The 18,703-nt window shown below is 38.1% G+C and overlaps 1 protein-coding gene across 15 annotated transcripts in view; it reads right to left on the bottom strand.

The window, feature by feature from the left end:
- The window catches only part of scrib (scribble planar cell polarity protein), a 125,218-nt gene that overhangs the window by 73,357 nt on the left and 33,158 nt on the right, over positions 1–18,703 (bottom strand). For all 15 annotated transcript variants that reach the window (XM_089129385.1, XM_089129386.1, XM_089129393.1 and 12 more), the window contains exons 2-11: positions 5,970–6,087; positions 5,373–5,451; positions 4,970–5,059; positions 4,440–4,496; positions 4,247–4,310; positions 3,875–3,949; positions 3,502–3,646; positions 2,675–2,793; positions 567–766; positions 257–423 (exon numbers count right to left, since the gene is read on the bottom strand). In XM_089129385.1, coding sequence (XP_088985511.1) covers positions 257–423; positions 567–766; positions 2,675–2,793; positions 3,502–3,646; positions 3,875–3,949; positions 4,247–4,310; positions 4,440–4,496; positions 4,970–5,059; positions 5,373–5,451; positions 5,970–6,087 — 1,114 coding nt within the window. The remainder of the gene's footprint in view (positions 1–256; positions 424–566; positions 767–2,674; positions 2,794–3,501; positions 3,647–3,874; positions 3,950–4,246; positions 4,311–4,439; positions 4,497–4,969; positions 5,060–5,372; positions 5,452–5,969; positions 6,088–18,703) is intronic.

An 18,703-nucleotide genomic window follows, 5' to 3' on the forward strand; every position in this document is an offset into this window, starting at 1 on the left:
AGGAATATGGTAGGATTAGGATTTGGTTGAGGGTTAGTTGTATGTTAGTACGCATAACGCAGTTGTACGTTAGTATGCATAATTTACTGTTATTACTATGCTAGGTACATGTAACATATGTAACAAGGACACTGTAAAATAAAGTGTTACCCTACTTTACTCTAGCGAGTAAAGGTCTTTTGCCTTTGTAGGGCAGTATGGGTGCGACTATAACCTGCATGACAGCTCCACACATGAGAATGGTGGAGTGTCTTACCGAGGCTTGATGAGGGTTGCTGGGGCAGCAGGTAGCAGGTGAGAACTTTTTCCCCTGTCTGCTCATCATCTTCTGTCTGGAATTTCAGCATGGGCTGAGACTGGTTCTCTGCCAGCCACATGGCCTTCAGGTTCAGATTGGCCAATGCAAATGGTAAATTCTGCAACCTGCAATAGAGAGCAATACATATAGAAACTTCAGTGCATGAAACACACAGTCAGTAGAAACTCTTATGGTCTCTCTGACCAGCTCACATCCAAAACCTGTGATAAGGAGACCGACAGTTTCATCTACAGAATGCATTTTTCACCTGTTGCCTGCCACATCCAGCACGTGTAATTCTGTGGCGTTGGCGAGCTCAGCGGGTAGCTTTCCCAACCGGTTATCTCTGAGGGAGAGTACGTTCAAGCTGACGCATCCTCCCAGCTCTGCTGGGACGCTGCTCAAGCGGTTTCGGTCCACATTCAAGTTGGTCAACTTCTTCAGCTTCCCGAGTGAGCGAGGGAGGGACTGAAAGTGAAAACAGCACAAGGAAGTTTTCACTATGGGCTCTGCTCTGACGTGCCAGCTGTCCTCTTGAAATTTGGTACTGCTAATATTGTTGATTTAGGATCAATTGTGATTACTCATTTGCAATTTTGGATGAAAGCATCCCCCTAAACACAGGGATGCAAACTCTAGGCGTCTGGGGACATGCCCCAAAAATATAAATATATTCAAATCTTTCTACTTCAACCCTTTATATCCTTTATTTCAAATTCTGATTTCAATAATATAATAAATGAGGTAAAAAGAGATAAAATAAGTTGATCCTCAACCTATTCTCACCTCATGTTATTACTAGTAAATCATTAGTCATCTAATCATTTACTATTTTTCCTGAAATAGTCCCTCCCATGTCATGATTTGCTTCTCTTGTATGCCCGATTACTTCCAACTAATGTGTAGCTATCCTACTTGACCTATGCCTGTTTTTCATTTTAATTTAATTTTATATACATGTATACATATTCATATTTATTATTACTATTGATTTATTTTTTTTCATTATTATTATTATTTTTATTATGTAAAAGAGATCCAACCTTTTAATGTACGTTATTGTTGTATGTTGTATTATACTGGCATAAGCTGTTGTATCTCAATAAACAAAGTATTACAAAATCTTTCTACTTCAGTTGTTTCACTTGAGTTTTTTTGTGATCGTTGCGGGCAAAAATCCTTGATTATGCGGCCCGTTTTCGTTAAAAATGCGATGGAATATGCAGGATATTTAAGCAATAAATTGCAGGAACTTGCAAAAACTGCTGTTTGATGAAAAAGAGAAAAAAAAAGGGATTCCAACAACCTGTTTTCAATAGGATACTACCTTAATGTAAGGAGTCATTCCTTATTACTTCCTATAATAGGCAAGCATACTGCATCACAGAAAGTGCTGGGAATATTTCATTTCTCATCTTGATTTATTTCAGACTGTAACGAGTGGAAATAAGGTGTGGCCTCTTTAAGAGCTGTGCGCTGGCCTCTGCAATAACTTCAGCTGTGAGCTATCCCTATTTTTCTTCTCGATACAACGCGTTACAAGACCAAACACATCAAACTTACGAAACATTTATGAGTCAAACAAAGACTGTAGCTTTATGAAAGGAATATGCAATAACTTCTGTAAAAATTAATGAATGAAAAATAAAACTAAGTGCTCCTGTTCTGTTTTACAGCTTTTCGATGATGTTCACGTCGTGTAATTACGTCACTTCATAACGTTCCCATGGCAACAGAAGGAAATGACTGCTCCTGTGTGAAGCAAATGCAACATTTTTTTAACTTTCTCCTAAGATATATGTGACTTTTTTTGCAACGAAAATATGAGGATTATGAAATCATGCAAGCCCCGCATATTTTGCACGGAAATCGGCAATTTATGTGGCGAATGTGAGGCGTACTTGAAAACATGAGGCCCCCGCATAAATATACAGACTTGATTATGTGATTATGCACTAAATCATGCAATCGCATAATCGTGTTTTTCTGGAGGGACTGTTTATGGAATCCAATCAACTTGACTATACAATACTAAAAAAAAAAATCCTTTTAACAATAAATATATACATGTTTTAATAGATTTAAAATTAAACAAAGCAATAAAGAAATATATTATAATAACAATAATACCCCACCCTCAATTCCAAAAAATCTGATCGACACAAACACCCAAATTACTTATTTTGGATCCAAGTTTATAACCCTAAAACAAACAGATGCAAATGTAATGTAAGGGAAGAAAAAGCACTGTGACAGTATATTAATATACAGAAAATATAATGTAAGGCTCCAAAAGCAGTTTCACAGAAATAGAAAGTCCAGTAAGTAAAATGAAATCAGACAGTACAGAGATCAGGTGGTGTGAGGGTTGTGTACCTGAAGAAGGTTCTCAGTCAACATGAGCTCTGTCAGGTTCTCACACTCGCCAAGAGAGTCTGTGAGATGCACCAAGCGGTTCTGGTTCACTTTCAGAATGGACAACTTCTTGAGTGAGCCTGTTTGAAAATACATTCTGGATATAAATATTCCACCTATGCTTTGAGAACTACAAAGACAATACATACTCAATAACAGCTGTAATCAAATCAAAACAGTTTTAAGATGAACACAGAGGACAAAAACATCACTGTGAAAAAGAAAAATACATAAAACAGTATACATAAGATGTAAGAACATGAAATAAGTCTGTTGACACTAGATGGCAGTGCTGTGATTCTCAAATCAACAGAAATGTTTCTCAGTGGATTAGAGAAAAGAGAAACAGAATTAAAAATCAACTAAGACCATAATGGTTTAAAAAAGTTCTAATTTGCCAATTTGCACACCTTTACAGTACTAGAATTGTGCCTATTGTCCTAAAAGAAACCAAATATTTTAACCTTTCATTGTCTCCTCAGGGGGAGATTGACAAAACTAGCATTTTCAAAATGTTCACCAGGCTAATCACAACATTCATGCGTTAATAAGTTAAATGTCAACATCCAGTGAGCATATAATGAAGCAGACTGAAATCAAACACGATGATTGAGTAAAGATGAGGTTGTCACCATATGATTTCATTTAGACTGGGCAGCACATCGTTTTCAGTACGATGAATAAGAGGCAGGACAATGTGTTTATTGTAACGCAGCTATGTCTCCATACAAAAGCAAGCACAATCTAGTATTTATTGATGTTTGTAAGAGAGGGATATAGAGTTTCACCAATGCTGTCCGGCAAGACTTCGAGATGGTTCTCCGAGAGCAGCAGGTCTGTGAGGGCAATAAGGCCGCTGATCTCTGTGGGAAGCTCTGAAAGACGGTTTTCTGACACGTCCAAGCAAACCAGCTGCCGCAGGTTTCCCAGCTCCTATTAAACACAGAGGTCATCTTTCAGTCAGCCGAAAGTGAATTAAGGCACTTTACTTTCCACTCCAGTTATCAGCAGAACAGGCACAAGCCAAATGCAATAAACTGCACCGAAGGTAAACAATGTCTGAAAAGGACAACATCTGTGTGAATTTAAACTAGATATGTAACATCATCCAGACAAATGACCCATATGAAAATCAGCCAATCAGAAGCCGTCTATACTCACAGGAGGTAGTGAGGAGAGCTGGTTTCGGTCCAACCATAGCTCACGAAGATTGGGCAGTGCCCCAAGTGTGTCAGGCTGAATGGAAGAAATATAAAAAGCAGATTAAAGACAGGACATGGGAGAAAATAGGAATTATATGAAAAGCAGCACATAATAAAGAAACCAATTATAATATTAATCTATATTTTCCTCAGCAGGTGCTCAGGTGTTAGTTCAGTAAAGGAAATGATAATCAGAGATCCACTGGGGCAAACAAAAATAACATGCTCTAAATAAACTTGAAAACATGGCATGAATGTATTTAACAGCTAAAACAACTAAATTGATCTCAGGACTGCTGAGATATATGACCAAAAACCATCTGTTTCTTACCAAAACTTCCAGTACATTGCTGCCCAGATCCAGCTGTTCCAGTTTAACCAGGAAGGAAAGAGAACTAGAGGACAATAGAGACATTTCATATTTGATGTCATTTGCTTTGCATTAATTAAAAAGATTTTGGGGATTAATTCAGAGCATGATCATTGTGGATCTATTGACAGTAATTTATTGGGAAAATACTCACGAGGGTAAAGATTTCAGTAGATTCTCCCTCAGTTCTAGAGTCACCAGGTTTGACAAGCTGAGAGGAGAAAAAGAAAAATGAGACTGAATGGTGTGTCACTTGATTTGGAAGAGTAATGGGCTCTTCCATCTGTACGACATCAACGATGGTCAAAACCGCATGTGTACATGTGCAAGATGAGAGAGATTGTGTCTGTATGTGGATCGGATGCCCGCTCTATTTTATAATTCTCACTGCCTTTTGTGATTATACACATTTTAAATATTCTAAAATATGCACATGCATTCCTCTATACACATTCCTTTTATCCATACAGTTTGTTAAATATTCCATAAAAGCATACAGTACCATATACATGTATGACATAACTGATACATAATAGGATGACAGCTTTGTAGATTTGCAACGATTTTAAAGTCAGCCTGAAATGAAAATTTCTAAAAGCATGTTATAAACCTTATTGTGAATGATTAGACAATCATGTACAGGTTAATCAAAATTGGCAACAGAGCATGTTCATATCGACTTACTTTCCTATGTCACTGGGAAGAGACTGCAGTGACACATCATTGAGTGATAGGTGAGCCAGTCCTCTGAGCTGTGTGAAGCCATCAGGCAACCTGAGACCGAGAGACAAAAAGAAAATAAGACGCACAATGGAAAAGGCTTGAACTGTAAAAGCAGTTACACCACTCGTCGTCTTCCTGCTTAAATGTAAATAAGGAGTAGGAAGCACTCGTGTGATAAGTAGTTGACATCCTCCAATGGCTATAAAAATAACATAACAGCATTTTAACAAAACATATGATCATTTGTAACCATGTTTTAATATCAATAATTCTTCTCCCTTCCCAACTTTTCTACATCTTTCATAAAGTCAGTTAATATGAGCCAGAGCTTTGAGGAATTTGGGTGTTCCTCCAACCCACTAACCTGGTCAAGGGGTTTCCGCTGAAGTCTGCAATCTCCAAGGCCTGACATAATTTAATGTTTTCAGGAATCTCAGAAATATCTGAGACAGAAAGGGAGAGAAGCAAAGTCAGCAAGATATAATGGAAGGAGTATCAAGACAAAATAAGAACTTTTTCAGGCTTCTTAATAATGGCTACCAGATGGCCTGAAAGAAAGGGAGAAGAGGGTGATTTGACTGTGGTGAGAGTTGTCTGAATGTGTGTTATATGGGATCTGAGCCACACATACAGGACCCAGCAAGAGGTGCTTCATTTGCTGAGTTGCAGAATATAACACTGCATAGTCTAAATACAGACCAACATGCGCAACATTCCCACAGTCAATCCTGATACTAACAGTGAATGTGCCTCGGGCTGTGAGAGGCACACGAGGAAGACAATTGGGCGTTAAAATTGATGTACATTTTTTAAATAGACGTGGCTCAAAGAAAACATTCCAGTGCTCTGTATAAGGAAACATACAGGATGTGTAAGAAGAACGTGAGTAAATATCTCTAGATTGGAGCAGTTTGAGAGAGCAGGTCTATTTTTCCGGAGCAAGGCACTTTGCTTTGCATACCATTTCTGGAGATGTCCAACTCAACCAGCTGTGTGAAGTTGGCAACTTCGGGCGGCAATTTTTGAATCTCGTTGTCACTGAGGCCCAGCTTTCGCAAATTGTGCAGTTTGAAGAAAGGCTAAATGGGAAAGAAAGTACGAATTAGACACACACTTACTGGCCAGACTAGTTCATCAAGGGAATCACATATACACCCACTGGTCACTTTATTATGTACACCAGTCAATTGCTTTTTAACTTAACTAAGAGAGATCAGAGAATGGTCAGAAAAGAGAAAACATCCAGGGAGCAGCAGTTCTGTGGGCGAAAATCCCTTGTTGATACCAGACATCAGAGGAGAATGGTCAGACTGGTTCAAGCTGATAGAAATACAACAGTAATTCAAATAAGGACTAGTTCAACCGAGGTCTGCAGAAGAGCATATATGAACGCACAACACATCGGACTTTGAAGCAGATGCAGCAGTAGAAGATCACACCGGGTCCCACTCCTGTCAGCTTATAACAGAAAACTGAGGCTACAATTCACACAGGCTCACCAAAATTGGAGATCAGGAAAACGTTGTCTGGTCTGATTGCAGGGTCAGAATTTGGCGTAAACAACATGACAGCATGGATCCATCCTGCCTTGTGTCATTGGTTGATGCTGGATGTGTAATGGTGTAGGGGATATTTTCCTGACACACTTTGGGCTCCTTCGTTTAAATAGCACAGCCAAACTGAATATTGTTGCTGACCATCACCAACCCTTTATGACCACAGTGACCCATCATTTAATGCGACGACACAAAACTCAAATCAAACTGGTTTCTTGAACATGACAGTGAGTTCACCATCCTAAAATAGCCTATAAAAAGATTAAACCCCTAAAAGGGTAGTTTTTGGGACAGTTCACCCAAAAAATAATCAGTTATTTACTCTCGTCATTCTAAACCGTCATGGCTTTCTATCTTCTACGGAACACAAAAGATGATATTCGAAAGAACCATTTTGGTGACCACTGACTTCCATTACATGAAAAAAAAAAACCCCACATCAAATCAAATAATCTTTTATGTTCCACAGAGGAAATGACAGCCATACAGGTTTGAAACAACATGAGGCGGAGCAAATGATAATTTTCATTTTGTGGTGAACAGCCTCTTTAGAGCACTCTCTTGAAAAGCGCCTCTCCTTTAAGAGCTCATGTCAATTGGTTATTGCCAAATGTCATGAAATGTGAAAAATAACTACAGGCAAATTGGTATCTGACATAACAGTAAATGCACTTTTTTTTAGCATAACAGGCATTATATTCTGACAGATTTGTAGAAACCAGGATGCCTGGTAACAATGAAAAATCCAGATGGGTCAAGCACAACTAGACAAACTGCATGGTGAAAAACATTGGATGAAATGACAGATTTACAACAAGGAAATCGCCTATACACCGTGATTCATTTATACAGGCATTCCTCCACTTGTCCACTTGATAGTGCAAATGATAGTTTGACAAAAATAGTTTCTTTTGACTTGAAAGTAACATCTTGCATACTTAAGTAGTACTCAACAATCTGAGAAGAGCTCATCTCCACACACTTCTCTAAAAAGTGAGCATGTCAGGGACAGAACGCCAGGCATCTCTATCAAGAGTTTGCTTGTTAGCTGGTCACATTCAGTACATTCCTGCTGCCGCGGCCCATCATGCCCTCTCCTCTCTGCTGAACAGCACCAACAGAGGTCTTACTATGTACTGCCAAGAACAAGCCTGATACCGCGGTGTGTGTGTGGTTGCTTGTGGTCTCTGAACAGAAATTCTGATTCACTGGTGCAAAAGAAAACAAAACATACAAAAAAACAAAACATCAAAACTCTTTGTAAAAAGAGAAAACAGATGCAAAATAAAAATGAAGGATGAGAACAATGTTTCTTTGAAGAACGACGATTCTCTCATAAGATCACACTTTTAAAATTAGGCAATGCAACCTCAAATCCATCCATCTACTTTCAAGGTTCGTACCACTTTGAGCTGTGCCACATCCCAAAAATATGCACTCTAATGATGATAACCTTGCTTAATCGACAACATAAATAAGTTGATTAAATTATCATCGACAATTAATTAATCGTTGATTAATCATTAGCATCATCTGAGAGGAAACACAGCCTTCTATTGTTTACCTCAGTGGTTCTTTGTGGGCAGCCATGGTGGCAGGTGACGCGCATCACATGACTAAGAGATGGGAAATGTGAGCCTGGTAAGAAACAAGACCAAAATATACATACGCATCAAGCAATAAACTCAGTGCAGCTGCTGCACACAGGACTGAAATAATTAAAACAAGTGGTGTGATGACACATTGTTGAACTACACAACATCTCAAAAACACAGAGATGCCCTCACACAGAGGCCAAAAAAACACATACCAGCACTAACTTCCTTCAATTATCAACACGTTGGGAGACGGGCAGAGCATGGCCAGCGGGACTGCTAGTCCGGCCGTCCTGAGTGGGAGCCATGAGGTCTATTAGAGGGGAGGAAGCTCTCTAGTAAAGGCCTGATTATAAACACACACAAAGCAGCCCATTCATCACTGCAGCCAGATGCCAGGCAAGCCCAAGACCATATAGTTACCAATCTACAACACTCACAGACTCAAAAAGACACTCTTTTCACTGTCCAGTAATCCATCTGCGTACCCTGCGTGTGAACAGACTTGGTGGTCAGACATGCCTCATGTCCCTCTGACAATTGCGTTTCTGAATGGACAACAGGTGACTATTGCAAAGACATTCAGCATCGATATGTTGTTCCATAAACTTCACTAAACAGAACAAAAGTCAGTCATCATTACCCTGGCACACTTCATGCACTTGCTGTCTTGCGCATGTCTGTTCAGTCCAAAAGACAGTAGGGTGTCCCATTTGTCATTTTAGGGTTAAGAAGCCGAGCTCGCACTGAAGCATGTCCCACAGCAGACTTCCCCCTACAGTCAAAAAGTCTGGCTTTAATCCAAACTCGCTTCATGTCAAGTGCACTGACTGTTTGCAGATGCTAGTTTCACACAGCAGAAAACACACATACACACACAATAGTTACAGGTATTCTGACCATGCCGGACAATGGGTTTAAATAAGCCATGATAATTCACTATGTAAAGCAGTGCCGCTTTAAATGTCAAATAAAAACGGTGTCTATAAAACAGCAGCAACAGTGATAATTACTGATTATAACAGTAATTATCCACTAGTGTTGTCAAAATATTCGGTACTTTGGAACCAAGCCAGTACTAAAAAATTGTAAAAGTCACGGTACCAAGTCCCGATGGTACCGAATACCCGGTCAAACCCGGTTCTGAATGCGCATGGATGCACTAAGGGCGTGAAGTTGCGTCCTCTTCATGAAAGCACTGAGACATGGCGACTGAATGCAGCAGGCGTAATGACTACACAAACTTAGTCCCGGTCACATTGGAAGCTGGGCACTATTTTCAGGCGCTGCGTCATAACAGTACGCCTGTTGCACTAATGGTACGACAGTGAAGTTTCCTGATTATTACGCAGGAATGAGAGTATAGTTCCTAGACATATCAGCCTAGAAAATCGCAACTTTACATTTTTCGTCCGTCTTAGTGCACGATGTAACTATTGAAGAGTCAAGTTTTAAATAGGAAAAATATCGAAACACTTTGGTAATTTTTTGGGAGAAATGCTAATGGTCTTGTGCACTTCAATGATGTATGCTAAGCCATGCTAAAAGTGCTACTGCCAGAACCGGAGATCGGCTGAATGGATTCAAAAAAGGTAAAAATCAACAGTTTAACTCTGGGGGAGTTGCAAAATGAGCCTATTTCCAAAAAAAGTGGAGTATCCCTTTAATGAGAATGTGATTGTTGGAGTTCTTCCATCGAACAGCAGCTCTAGTTCACTTGTAGTGATTGCACCCAGCCAGAGTGCAAAAAATATATTTTACAGCCTGTACTACTGTCCTTGTTTATGTGACATGAACACAATAGCTGAAAATTAAAATCAAACCATACACTAACATTTCCTTCTTCTGTCAGAGCAAGGCACCCATGCATAGAGATGGAGAAAAGAGGAGTAAGATGGGGGGTGGAATATGTTGGCTCAGTGTCCAGGACAGCACAGAGGCTGCAGTGTGTTAGTCAAGTGACTGCTTACCCCATGACTTTCTCCAATTAAACCATTAGAGTTAACCCCTTCGTCTGCAACATTACTAAACATCATTTCATCCTTGAAACAGACAGCACGGAAGACGACAAGACTGTAATGTTTTAAAAGCCAGAAGAAGATTAATATAAACACCCGACTACACTGACAAACAGATGCAAATCTCAGTATCACACTATTTATATTTCCTCCACCTTGTCAGTTGTCACTATTACTGTACGGCATGGCCATGACATAAGTCTGACACACACAAAAAATATGGCCAAGTTGTCAACACCCCCCACCCCAATATTTTATATTGTTGATGAGATGCAACCCAATATGCACTGCTCTGTTTATTGTTAGCATGAGAAAAAGTTTTAAGTTACATATTGACATGGCCAATCAAATCAAAGATGGGTTTTATCATTCAAAAACTGAGCACAAATTCAAGTACTGCTAGCTCAAGTTAACAGTGAAAGAGTAATAAATACCTACAAAAAAATTAAAATAATAATTGACAACAGGAATGTTAATACAACCAATAGAAACCAATTTCTTAATTCGACAAAAAGCACAACACATTGTTTTTATTGTGAGTATACATAAAAAAATAGACACTTAACAGGATCGAATAATGTATAACACGTATATGCAAGATCAAAATCAGCAGAGTAGTCTCTTTTGCACTTACAAGAAAAAAAGTGAGCTTGTCGCGCCGGCATGACAGCCTACTCCAGAGGGTTAAGTGATAAAATTGTTTGACTTTGGTCAGAGCCCTGGTTTGACCCCTGGTCAGAGCCTGACTCCACCCACTGGCAATATTTGAAAAATGCTGAGAAAATTGGCAGACCCCAGCGGAGATAGAGCTGGTAAGTCCCGGCCATCCGTAAAACTCCAAGTGGACCTCTAGGTTGAAAAAGCGTCAATGCAAGTGAATGAGAGAAAATAATTATTTTCTGATCCCGTTTGATTTGTGCTATGAATGTGAACATATGTTGACTGTGAATTTTTTATATTTCTCATGTAATGAGTTTGACAGTTTATTGTATGATTCTATGGCTAGCAGTTGTGGAATAGACATGACGAGAAAGACTACACGTTGCATATGTGACGTCACCGCATAACACATTTTCTCTCCACAAATCACGCTGCGATAATCTAAGGAATTAGACCGAGATGCCTGTGTGTTTTGTACCCAAATGTCACCACTCAAACAATGGTTTGTTTAGCGGTATCCGTGTGCTAGTGGTGGTGATGTATATCAAACGCGTCGAAGCAGCAGAGTGTTGTAGTCCACAAAGTGCTTTCACACAAAGTCTTAACCATATGAAAAATCTACCTGCTAAATTGTAGCATTTTTAAACACGAAACATTATATAAAAAAAATTCACAGACAACACATGTTCACATTCATTGCAAAATTCAAACGGGATTACAAAATAATTATTTTCTCTCATTCACTTGCATTGACGATTTTTCAATCTAGAGGTCCAGCAGGGTTAGCGGAAGGGGCGGGACTTACCAGCTCTATACACAAATCCGGTGAAACACGGAAATAAAACAGCGCCGCCATTACTGCGGGCCTTGATGTTGCATTAATAAATTAATAAAGCCCCATTCTTACAGATCATTAACTAAAAAAAGTTGGTTTTGTTAGTAACCCTTAAAAAGTGAATGTTGGCATATTTAAAAATAAAATATGCAAATCACTAAAATTCTAGTTATTTTATTGCTATAATTTCAAACTTAAACTCTTACAACACCTACCTCATGGGAATCTTGTTAATTGCCTCAATGTTCATAACATTAATAGTATTAATGTTTAATGCATCCAGAAACAATGCAAACATGCATTAAGTCTACTAAGAGCACAAAACTCCTGACCTTAAAACATTAATGACATGCCCATTGTCATCAATCACAGTGCTCATCTTAAAGGGATACTCCACCTTTTTTGGAAATAGGCTCACTTTACAACTCCCCAGAGTTAAACATTTGGGTCTTACCATTTTCGAATGTATTTAACCGATTTTCTGATATTTAGAAGAACATCAGTAACCAGACAGTTTCTGGTCCCATTGACTTCCATAGTAGGAAAAAATATATACTATGGAAGTCAATCAGACCAGAAACTGTCTGGTTACTGATATTCTTCTAAATATCAGAAAATCGACTGAATGGATTGACTGTTTAATTCTAAGGGAGTTGTAAAATGAGCCTATTTCCAAAAAACGTTGAGTATCCCTTTAATAGCTCATGCAAAATTCAAACAGCACAGAAGTTTTAAAAATGTTACTTGGCTAAAGTGGCCCTTTCATGGCCTCCATCCTTCTCTCTGAACGAAAGGATGGCACGGGTGGGGGGCAAGAATGGGGGAGGAGTGGGCAAACAAAGCTTTAAGATGGTGGTTCTTTTCAGCTCTGAAGAAAAGAGGACAGGGAATTGTGGGGTCGACTGAATCAGTACCCCCACCCCCAACAAAAAAAAAATACCAAAAAGGTAAGTCCACATATGGACAAACTTTGACGCATAACACAGACAAAAACAAACAAACAAACAAACAAAAAACATACTGAAACAAAATTAAAATTAAAATTAAAGAGGAGCATTTCTCTCGTCATCCAATGACCTGTGAAGATTACACTGAGGGTCCTTCCTAGGAATGAACCCCATCCCCTCTTTTCCCTCTTCTTTCCCCTTAGCATTGAGACAAAGCCTCTGAAGTCGCACACAGTGCTGTCAATCAAAACTAAAACAACTTAGCTCCACCTACTAAAGGCACCAACAGAGTGGAAGACTTTTCTATTGTTCTCAAGCAAAGGACATAAGCTAGCCAAAAAAAAGAGAGAAGATAAAAGAAGATAAAAGATGGCAAGAATGTGGGATACAAGAGAGATGAGAAATGAGGTCAGGAAGGATGGAGAGCAGGAATTGGGGAAAGGGAAAGTGAGCAAGAGAGATAGTAAGAGCAGTGGATTATTAATGAGTAGAGAGATGGGCTGATGATGGATGAAATGGTTCATTAGTGACTCCGTTCATCCACGCAGGTCAATAAGACACTTGCATAGACCTGATTTCCTTTGCTCAACTCACACAATGCCACTGTGATATCCTCTCCACTTATCTCATTCACAAGTGCATAACTGATTATAGTGTTCAGTTACTGGCCAGTCCCAAACAAAACAACAAGTGTTTACTCAAATGAGCCTAAACAACTACAAAAGACAGATTACTTTTTAGTTTTTTGGGGTTTTTTGGGGGGGTTTAAAATAAACAGTTTTTAGTATTAAAGGGGGGGGGGGGGGTTGACTGCTTTTTTTCTTTGCATGATTGTGTTTATGGGGTGCAATATAACATGTATTCGTGGTTTTTCTTTTTTTAAAAGTCTTATTTTTCAAAAACTTCACCTTTATTGTAAGCCGCGCTCTCCTCTGTCCTCGAACGAGCGGTTCACTTCCTGATTCTATGAAACCACTCCCTCAGAAACATGTAGTGGGCTCAGATTGGTTAGTTTGGGCCGGTGTGTTGTGATTGGCTAAACCGTCACTCACGATGTCCGGAAGGTTAACGCCCATTACCTTTACGGGCGAAACGTGCATGTCATGAGCTCCGGTCCAGAAGTAAATATGTGTCGAACTGCAGTATCAGTTTGAGGCAGAATCAGACCGAGAAAGCGGCGATGAAGCGAGTCAAGCAGAACCTCACCACATACGGCTCTCACTAAACGTTTCTGAATGATAATTTGCTACATTTTTTAACTTTGTGCACGTTTGTTTTACACAATAGCATCTGACTGGCAACAATAGCAACTGACTGGCTACTAATGTTAAACATTAGTACTTATACAAAATTCAGGTCCATATATGCGTTTGTCGTAGACACAATAGCATTACTAGTAGCCTGCATTTGAAAAGCAGCGCTGGCATTTGAAAAAAATAAAACACAAGGCTACGTCTGGAATTATACATGAAAATACATTTAAAATGATTAAGTCTTAGCCTACTTACAGGTTGTGGCCCAACAACTGCTGCCTCTGGTTTTAAAGTTGAAACTGCTTCACGTTTTAGTAACAGTTTCTTATTAAATCCGGTGTTGAACTCGTGGAGATTCTGGAAGCTGTCTTCCGTAAAATGCACAGCACAGAGAGCTAGATTACGATCGTCATTTTCAGGAACATAATCAAACATAAATTGGATCCATTGTTGACGAAGTACAGCGTCTGTGGGAAGTTCGACTACAGAAGACCTGACAGCTGGATGAACAACTCACTCGACTAGCTAGAGCTGCTGAAATATGCGCATGCCCTTTTCTGCATATTCCGGAGGGAGGGTTGAAGCAAATGTGTAGGTTAGTGACGTACCATAACCCAGCTGTAGTCCCAATCGAGTCGTTTTTGTAGGCAATTATACTTCCTGATTTTAAAAAGACGATATCTCTGCTTACATTGAACTTTCAGCGCTGCAACTTTGCAGACACTGTTCATGCACCAACAGCAACATTACACACTATTTAAAATGAAAAAAGTGAAATCGCAGTCAACGATTTGAAGTTAAGTTTATGCAACGCAAGTTAAGTTTAATTGATTTTTTATTTGGTGTTACATTTGATTAAAGGGATAACAAAGTATATTAAAGGGACACTCCACCTTTTTGCATTAACCCATTTAAGCCCACCGGCAACTATAGTTGCCGCTTTGTATAGTTGTCATTTTCCTTGTGTAAGTATTTTTCTAGATGTTATCCATGTTGAATGTCGCAATGTCATGCAAGGAAACAACCAAATAAAGGATTTCAAGAAAAAAAAAAGGTATTCACTTCCTTCCTGTCACATGAGGCTGTCAACTTCCTACCCCTACTTCCAGGAAGCATGGCGAAGACAAACCCTCCCAAAGAAAGCAAATTTTCATATTACTAATAAGTATTTTTTGTTGACATATATATATCAATATAATCATGAAGGTCTCTAGAATCCTCTAAACAAAACAAATCTTACAATAGATCTATAGTTTTTTGTATACTTAGTCAAAAGTGCAAGCGGCAACTATAGTTGCCGGTGGGCAAATGCCTTGTAAGTACATATATCATGGGGAAATGGGGTATACTGTGTTAATAGGTTAATAATTCAAGGTTATTGGACTTGTTTAATAAGTTTACCCTTTTATGCACTGTTATTTTAGTTTTTTGCCATTTTGCCATTTGTTTATATATATATATATATATATATATACATACATTATACATATATACACATTATGCAATATGCATATACATATATATACACTTTGCAACAAATTACATTTTTGATATATGCATATCTACATATTATGAAATCATAATTATAACAATATAAGTTACTTTTTGTCAAAGTTTAGCAGTTTTTGTACTGAAAAAAAAAAATATCAGTTTTTCAATAATGTTACATTATGATTAGAACCAAACCTGATCATGATGTTACAAAGAGAAAAGTTGCAGTCTTTAGAGTTTATAATTTATTTCAAACATCTTTTTTTCATATAATTCAAAAAATTGTGTGAAGTGTGCCACCAAATTTCTGTGTTCTTTCTGATTTTGAGGATGAATTTTGTCCATTGACAAAAATCATTTGATTCGATAACATTATTGAAAAACAGATTTTTTCCAGTACAAAAAATGCCTAAACTTCGACAAAAAGTTACTTTTATTGTTATAATTGTGATTTCATAATATCTAGATATGAAAACAACTGGAAAAACTTGTGAAAATATGTCTTTCATTTAGTCAAATATAGCAAATCGCAAATAGTGGAGCTCTGCAGCCATCTACTGGTTAAAGTGATAATTTGTTACTTTTAAAACGGCATTTTCCAAAAGATTGGCAAAAATCTTACACTAAACCATGTCAAATTGTCCATGTTATCCCCATAAATGAAAGTTAGAAATGTGGGTCAAAAAGACCCCAAACAGCACACAAGGTTTAAGACAAACGGATTTGTTGTTTGTTGTGTTTTTATATTCAAGACATTATAAGCTATAGATTCCGCTTTTTGGGTTCGCATCAAACATTCTTCGACTTTTATACACAATAAATTTGTTTATGAATAAAGATTGATCTGTTGAAAGCAGTTATTTTGAGATAGATGCCAAATGTTCTCCTCCTATTCATATTTAACATTGATGGGGTTCATACAACATATTTGCCCACCGGCAACTATAGTTGCCGCACATTAAAATACGATTTTCAAGAAGAAAAAAAAAAAACCTGAGGAAATAAATGCAGAACATGTTCACATAGGACATTATTAACACGACTATATGCATGAAACCATTCAGAAAAATTTGGGCACAAATGGGTTAAGCTTTACATTGTTAGAAACACAGTTATACTATTGAATGGTCATGCAACACTCTCTCATTTTCCCCTGAGACGAGAGAAAACTGCCATTTACCTTTTTCACTTCCTTCTACGATGCAAAAATCTTCATTTTACGTCATTGTAGGAGGAAGTGTAAGAGGGGGAATTTAAAGTCTACAAGCACCAGTCCCCACCCTTTCAAACCCGGCCATAGGGAGTTGGACCTAATGCGCTAACAAACCTATCACAGATCAGTGCCGGTGCGTTTGATTGCACCGGCAGAAACTTTGAAAATATGGAAAAAGGTACTAAATACGCAGACGGATGCATTATGGAGGATTGGGATTACACACAGCCATCTTTTTTGGAAGCTAAGCTAACAGGCTCTTGTTCTGTGGAGAAAGCCGAGTAGTAACTTTAGGGGTTACCGTCTTTCTTTCTTTGGAACTCTTCCTTTCAAATTTATGTAGGTTAGAAATGACAGGTGTGTGTGGGCCAACAGAAAACTCAGAAGTACAGAGTGAGAGGGATAGAAGAAACCATTGCCAGAGAAACCGCCCAATATGCCCATCTCAACACAGCTAACTGCTGAATGATCATGGGAAAGCAATCATTTACTTAGGGAGGTGAAGGACTGCGCACTATTTACTGAGTGAGATTGTGTGTGAAAGTTTGGGATGGAGCCAGACTTGAAATAAGCACTATAGGACCAGTTTCTATGTGACTGTTTAAAAACTTCGAACACTTGTATTGGGGTACAAACATACGCTAATGTTCAATGTCTGGGGTTGGTAAGATTTTTTAAATGATTTTGAAGATTCTTATTCTCATCAATCCTGCTTTTATTTGATTAAAAATATAATAAAGACAGTAATATTGTGAAATTTTACAATATTGCAATATTACAATAACTAATATAATTCATTCCTGTGATGACAAATCAAAAGTTTCAGCATCATTACTTCAGTCTGCAGTCTTACATGATCCTTCAGAAATCATTCTCATCATTCTCTTGATATATTTTGTGGTAACCAGGCATTTTTTTTTACTACAAATAAATTCAATAGAGCAGACAGATATACAAATTAAATCAAACAGTGCTTAAGGTTTATCGGGGTAGGTAGTATTCAGGTACAGAAATTGAAAAATCAACACTCCATAGTCTTCACAGTAGCCTATAAATTAAATAAAGATTAATTTATATTAAAGGGGAGGTAAGCGATATTTTAAAAATTCTGTTTGGAAATTAGTAGGATCGCAGGGGCGGCTCGCCCATAGAGGGCGCTGGGGCGCCGCCCTCCCTCCGACCTGTCTGTCTGTTTTTTAAATATATATTATAATTTATCATTTTGAAAAATAATCTGTGTTAATTATATGCTAATAATGGTTTTACTTTGAAAAGTGTTTTGAACTCACCAGAATGATATTTGCATTCACTTTCGTTACTTTTATCATGTTGGTGTAGTAGTATAGCCAATAGGCTGTCTTCTCAGGGCGCCAGTTCGCTCAGCCCCACAGTGCTGGAATTTAAGCCAATGGTTCCCCGGTTGCTATGCAAAAAAGTTTATATTTCGCCAATCAGCGTCGTCAAATTTTATGGTTTGGGGGCGCTGAAAATATCGCCCACAGTATCAGATTAGGCGAGTGCACCGTGCACGCGCAGCACGGGACATTTTTTTACCTCAGATGAGAGCAGAATGGCAGCGCCAGTGACGTCGAGTGGAAATAATGTAAAGTTAGTCGTGGGAATTGACCTGTCTGTCTCTGTCACTCACACACACATAAACACTGTTTCACACACGTTTGATATTAAAATAGTTATAGGAATATTAATACCTGTGTGTTTGCTTTGTTTTTTGATGTTTTTAAGTTCTGAGCTAGATTACTGTGTTTCATACTAGTTAAAATCAACTTTCTTCTCATACTTGGGTGTTACCCTTAAGAATGTTGTCCCATCCTCTCTTTCTCTAGTATCAACACATTGTTATCCATTATCCAATTGTCAATTTGTCAAAAATATGTAGTCTACAGCTGGGGGTTGATTAAACTAGATTGTTGTATTACCTATTATTTTTTGTATTACCTATATTATAATTTATCAATATTAAGCGTTTGCACTTTTTCTGTCAGCACACAGAGCATAATAAACATGCAACTTGTTCATTATCATTAACTGTCAAACTGTTATTATTATTATTGTATTATTTGACCATTGTTATTGACTGGTTTAAGTTATTTTATTGATATAGGTAAG

This window comes from Pimephales promelas, chromosome 1 (genome assembly GCF_988280905.1).
Source record: "Pimephales promelas chromosome 1, fPimPro1.hap1.1, whole genome shotgun sequence".
Classification (NCBI taxonomy): domain Eukaryota; kingdom Metazoa; phylum Chordata; class Actinopteri; order Cypriniformes; family Leuciscidae; genus Pimephales; species Pimephales promelas.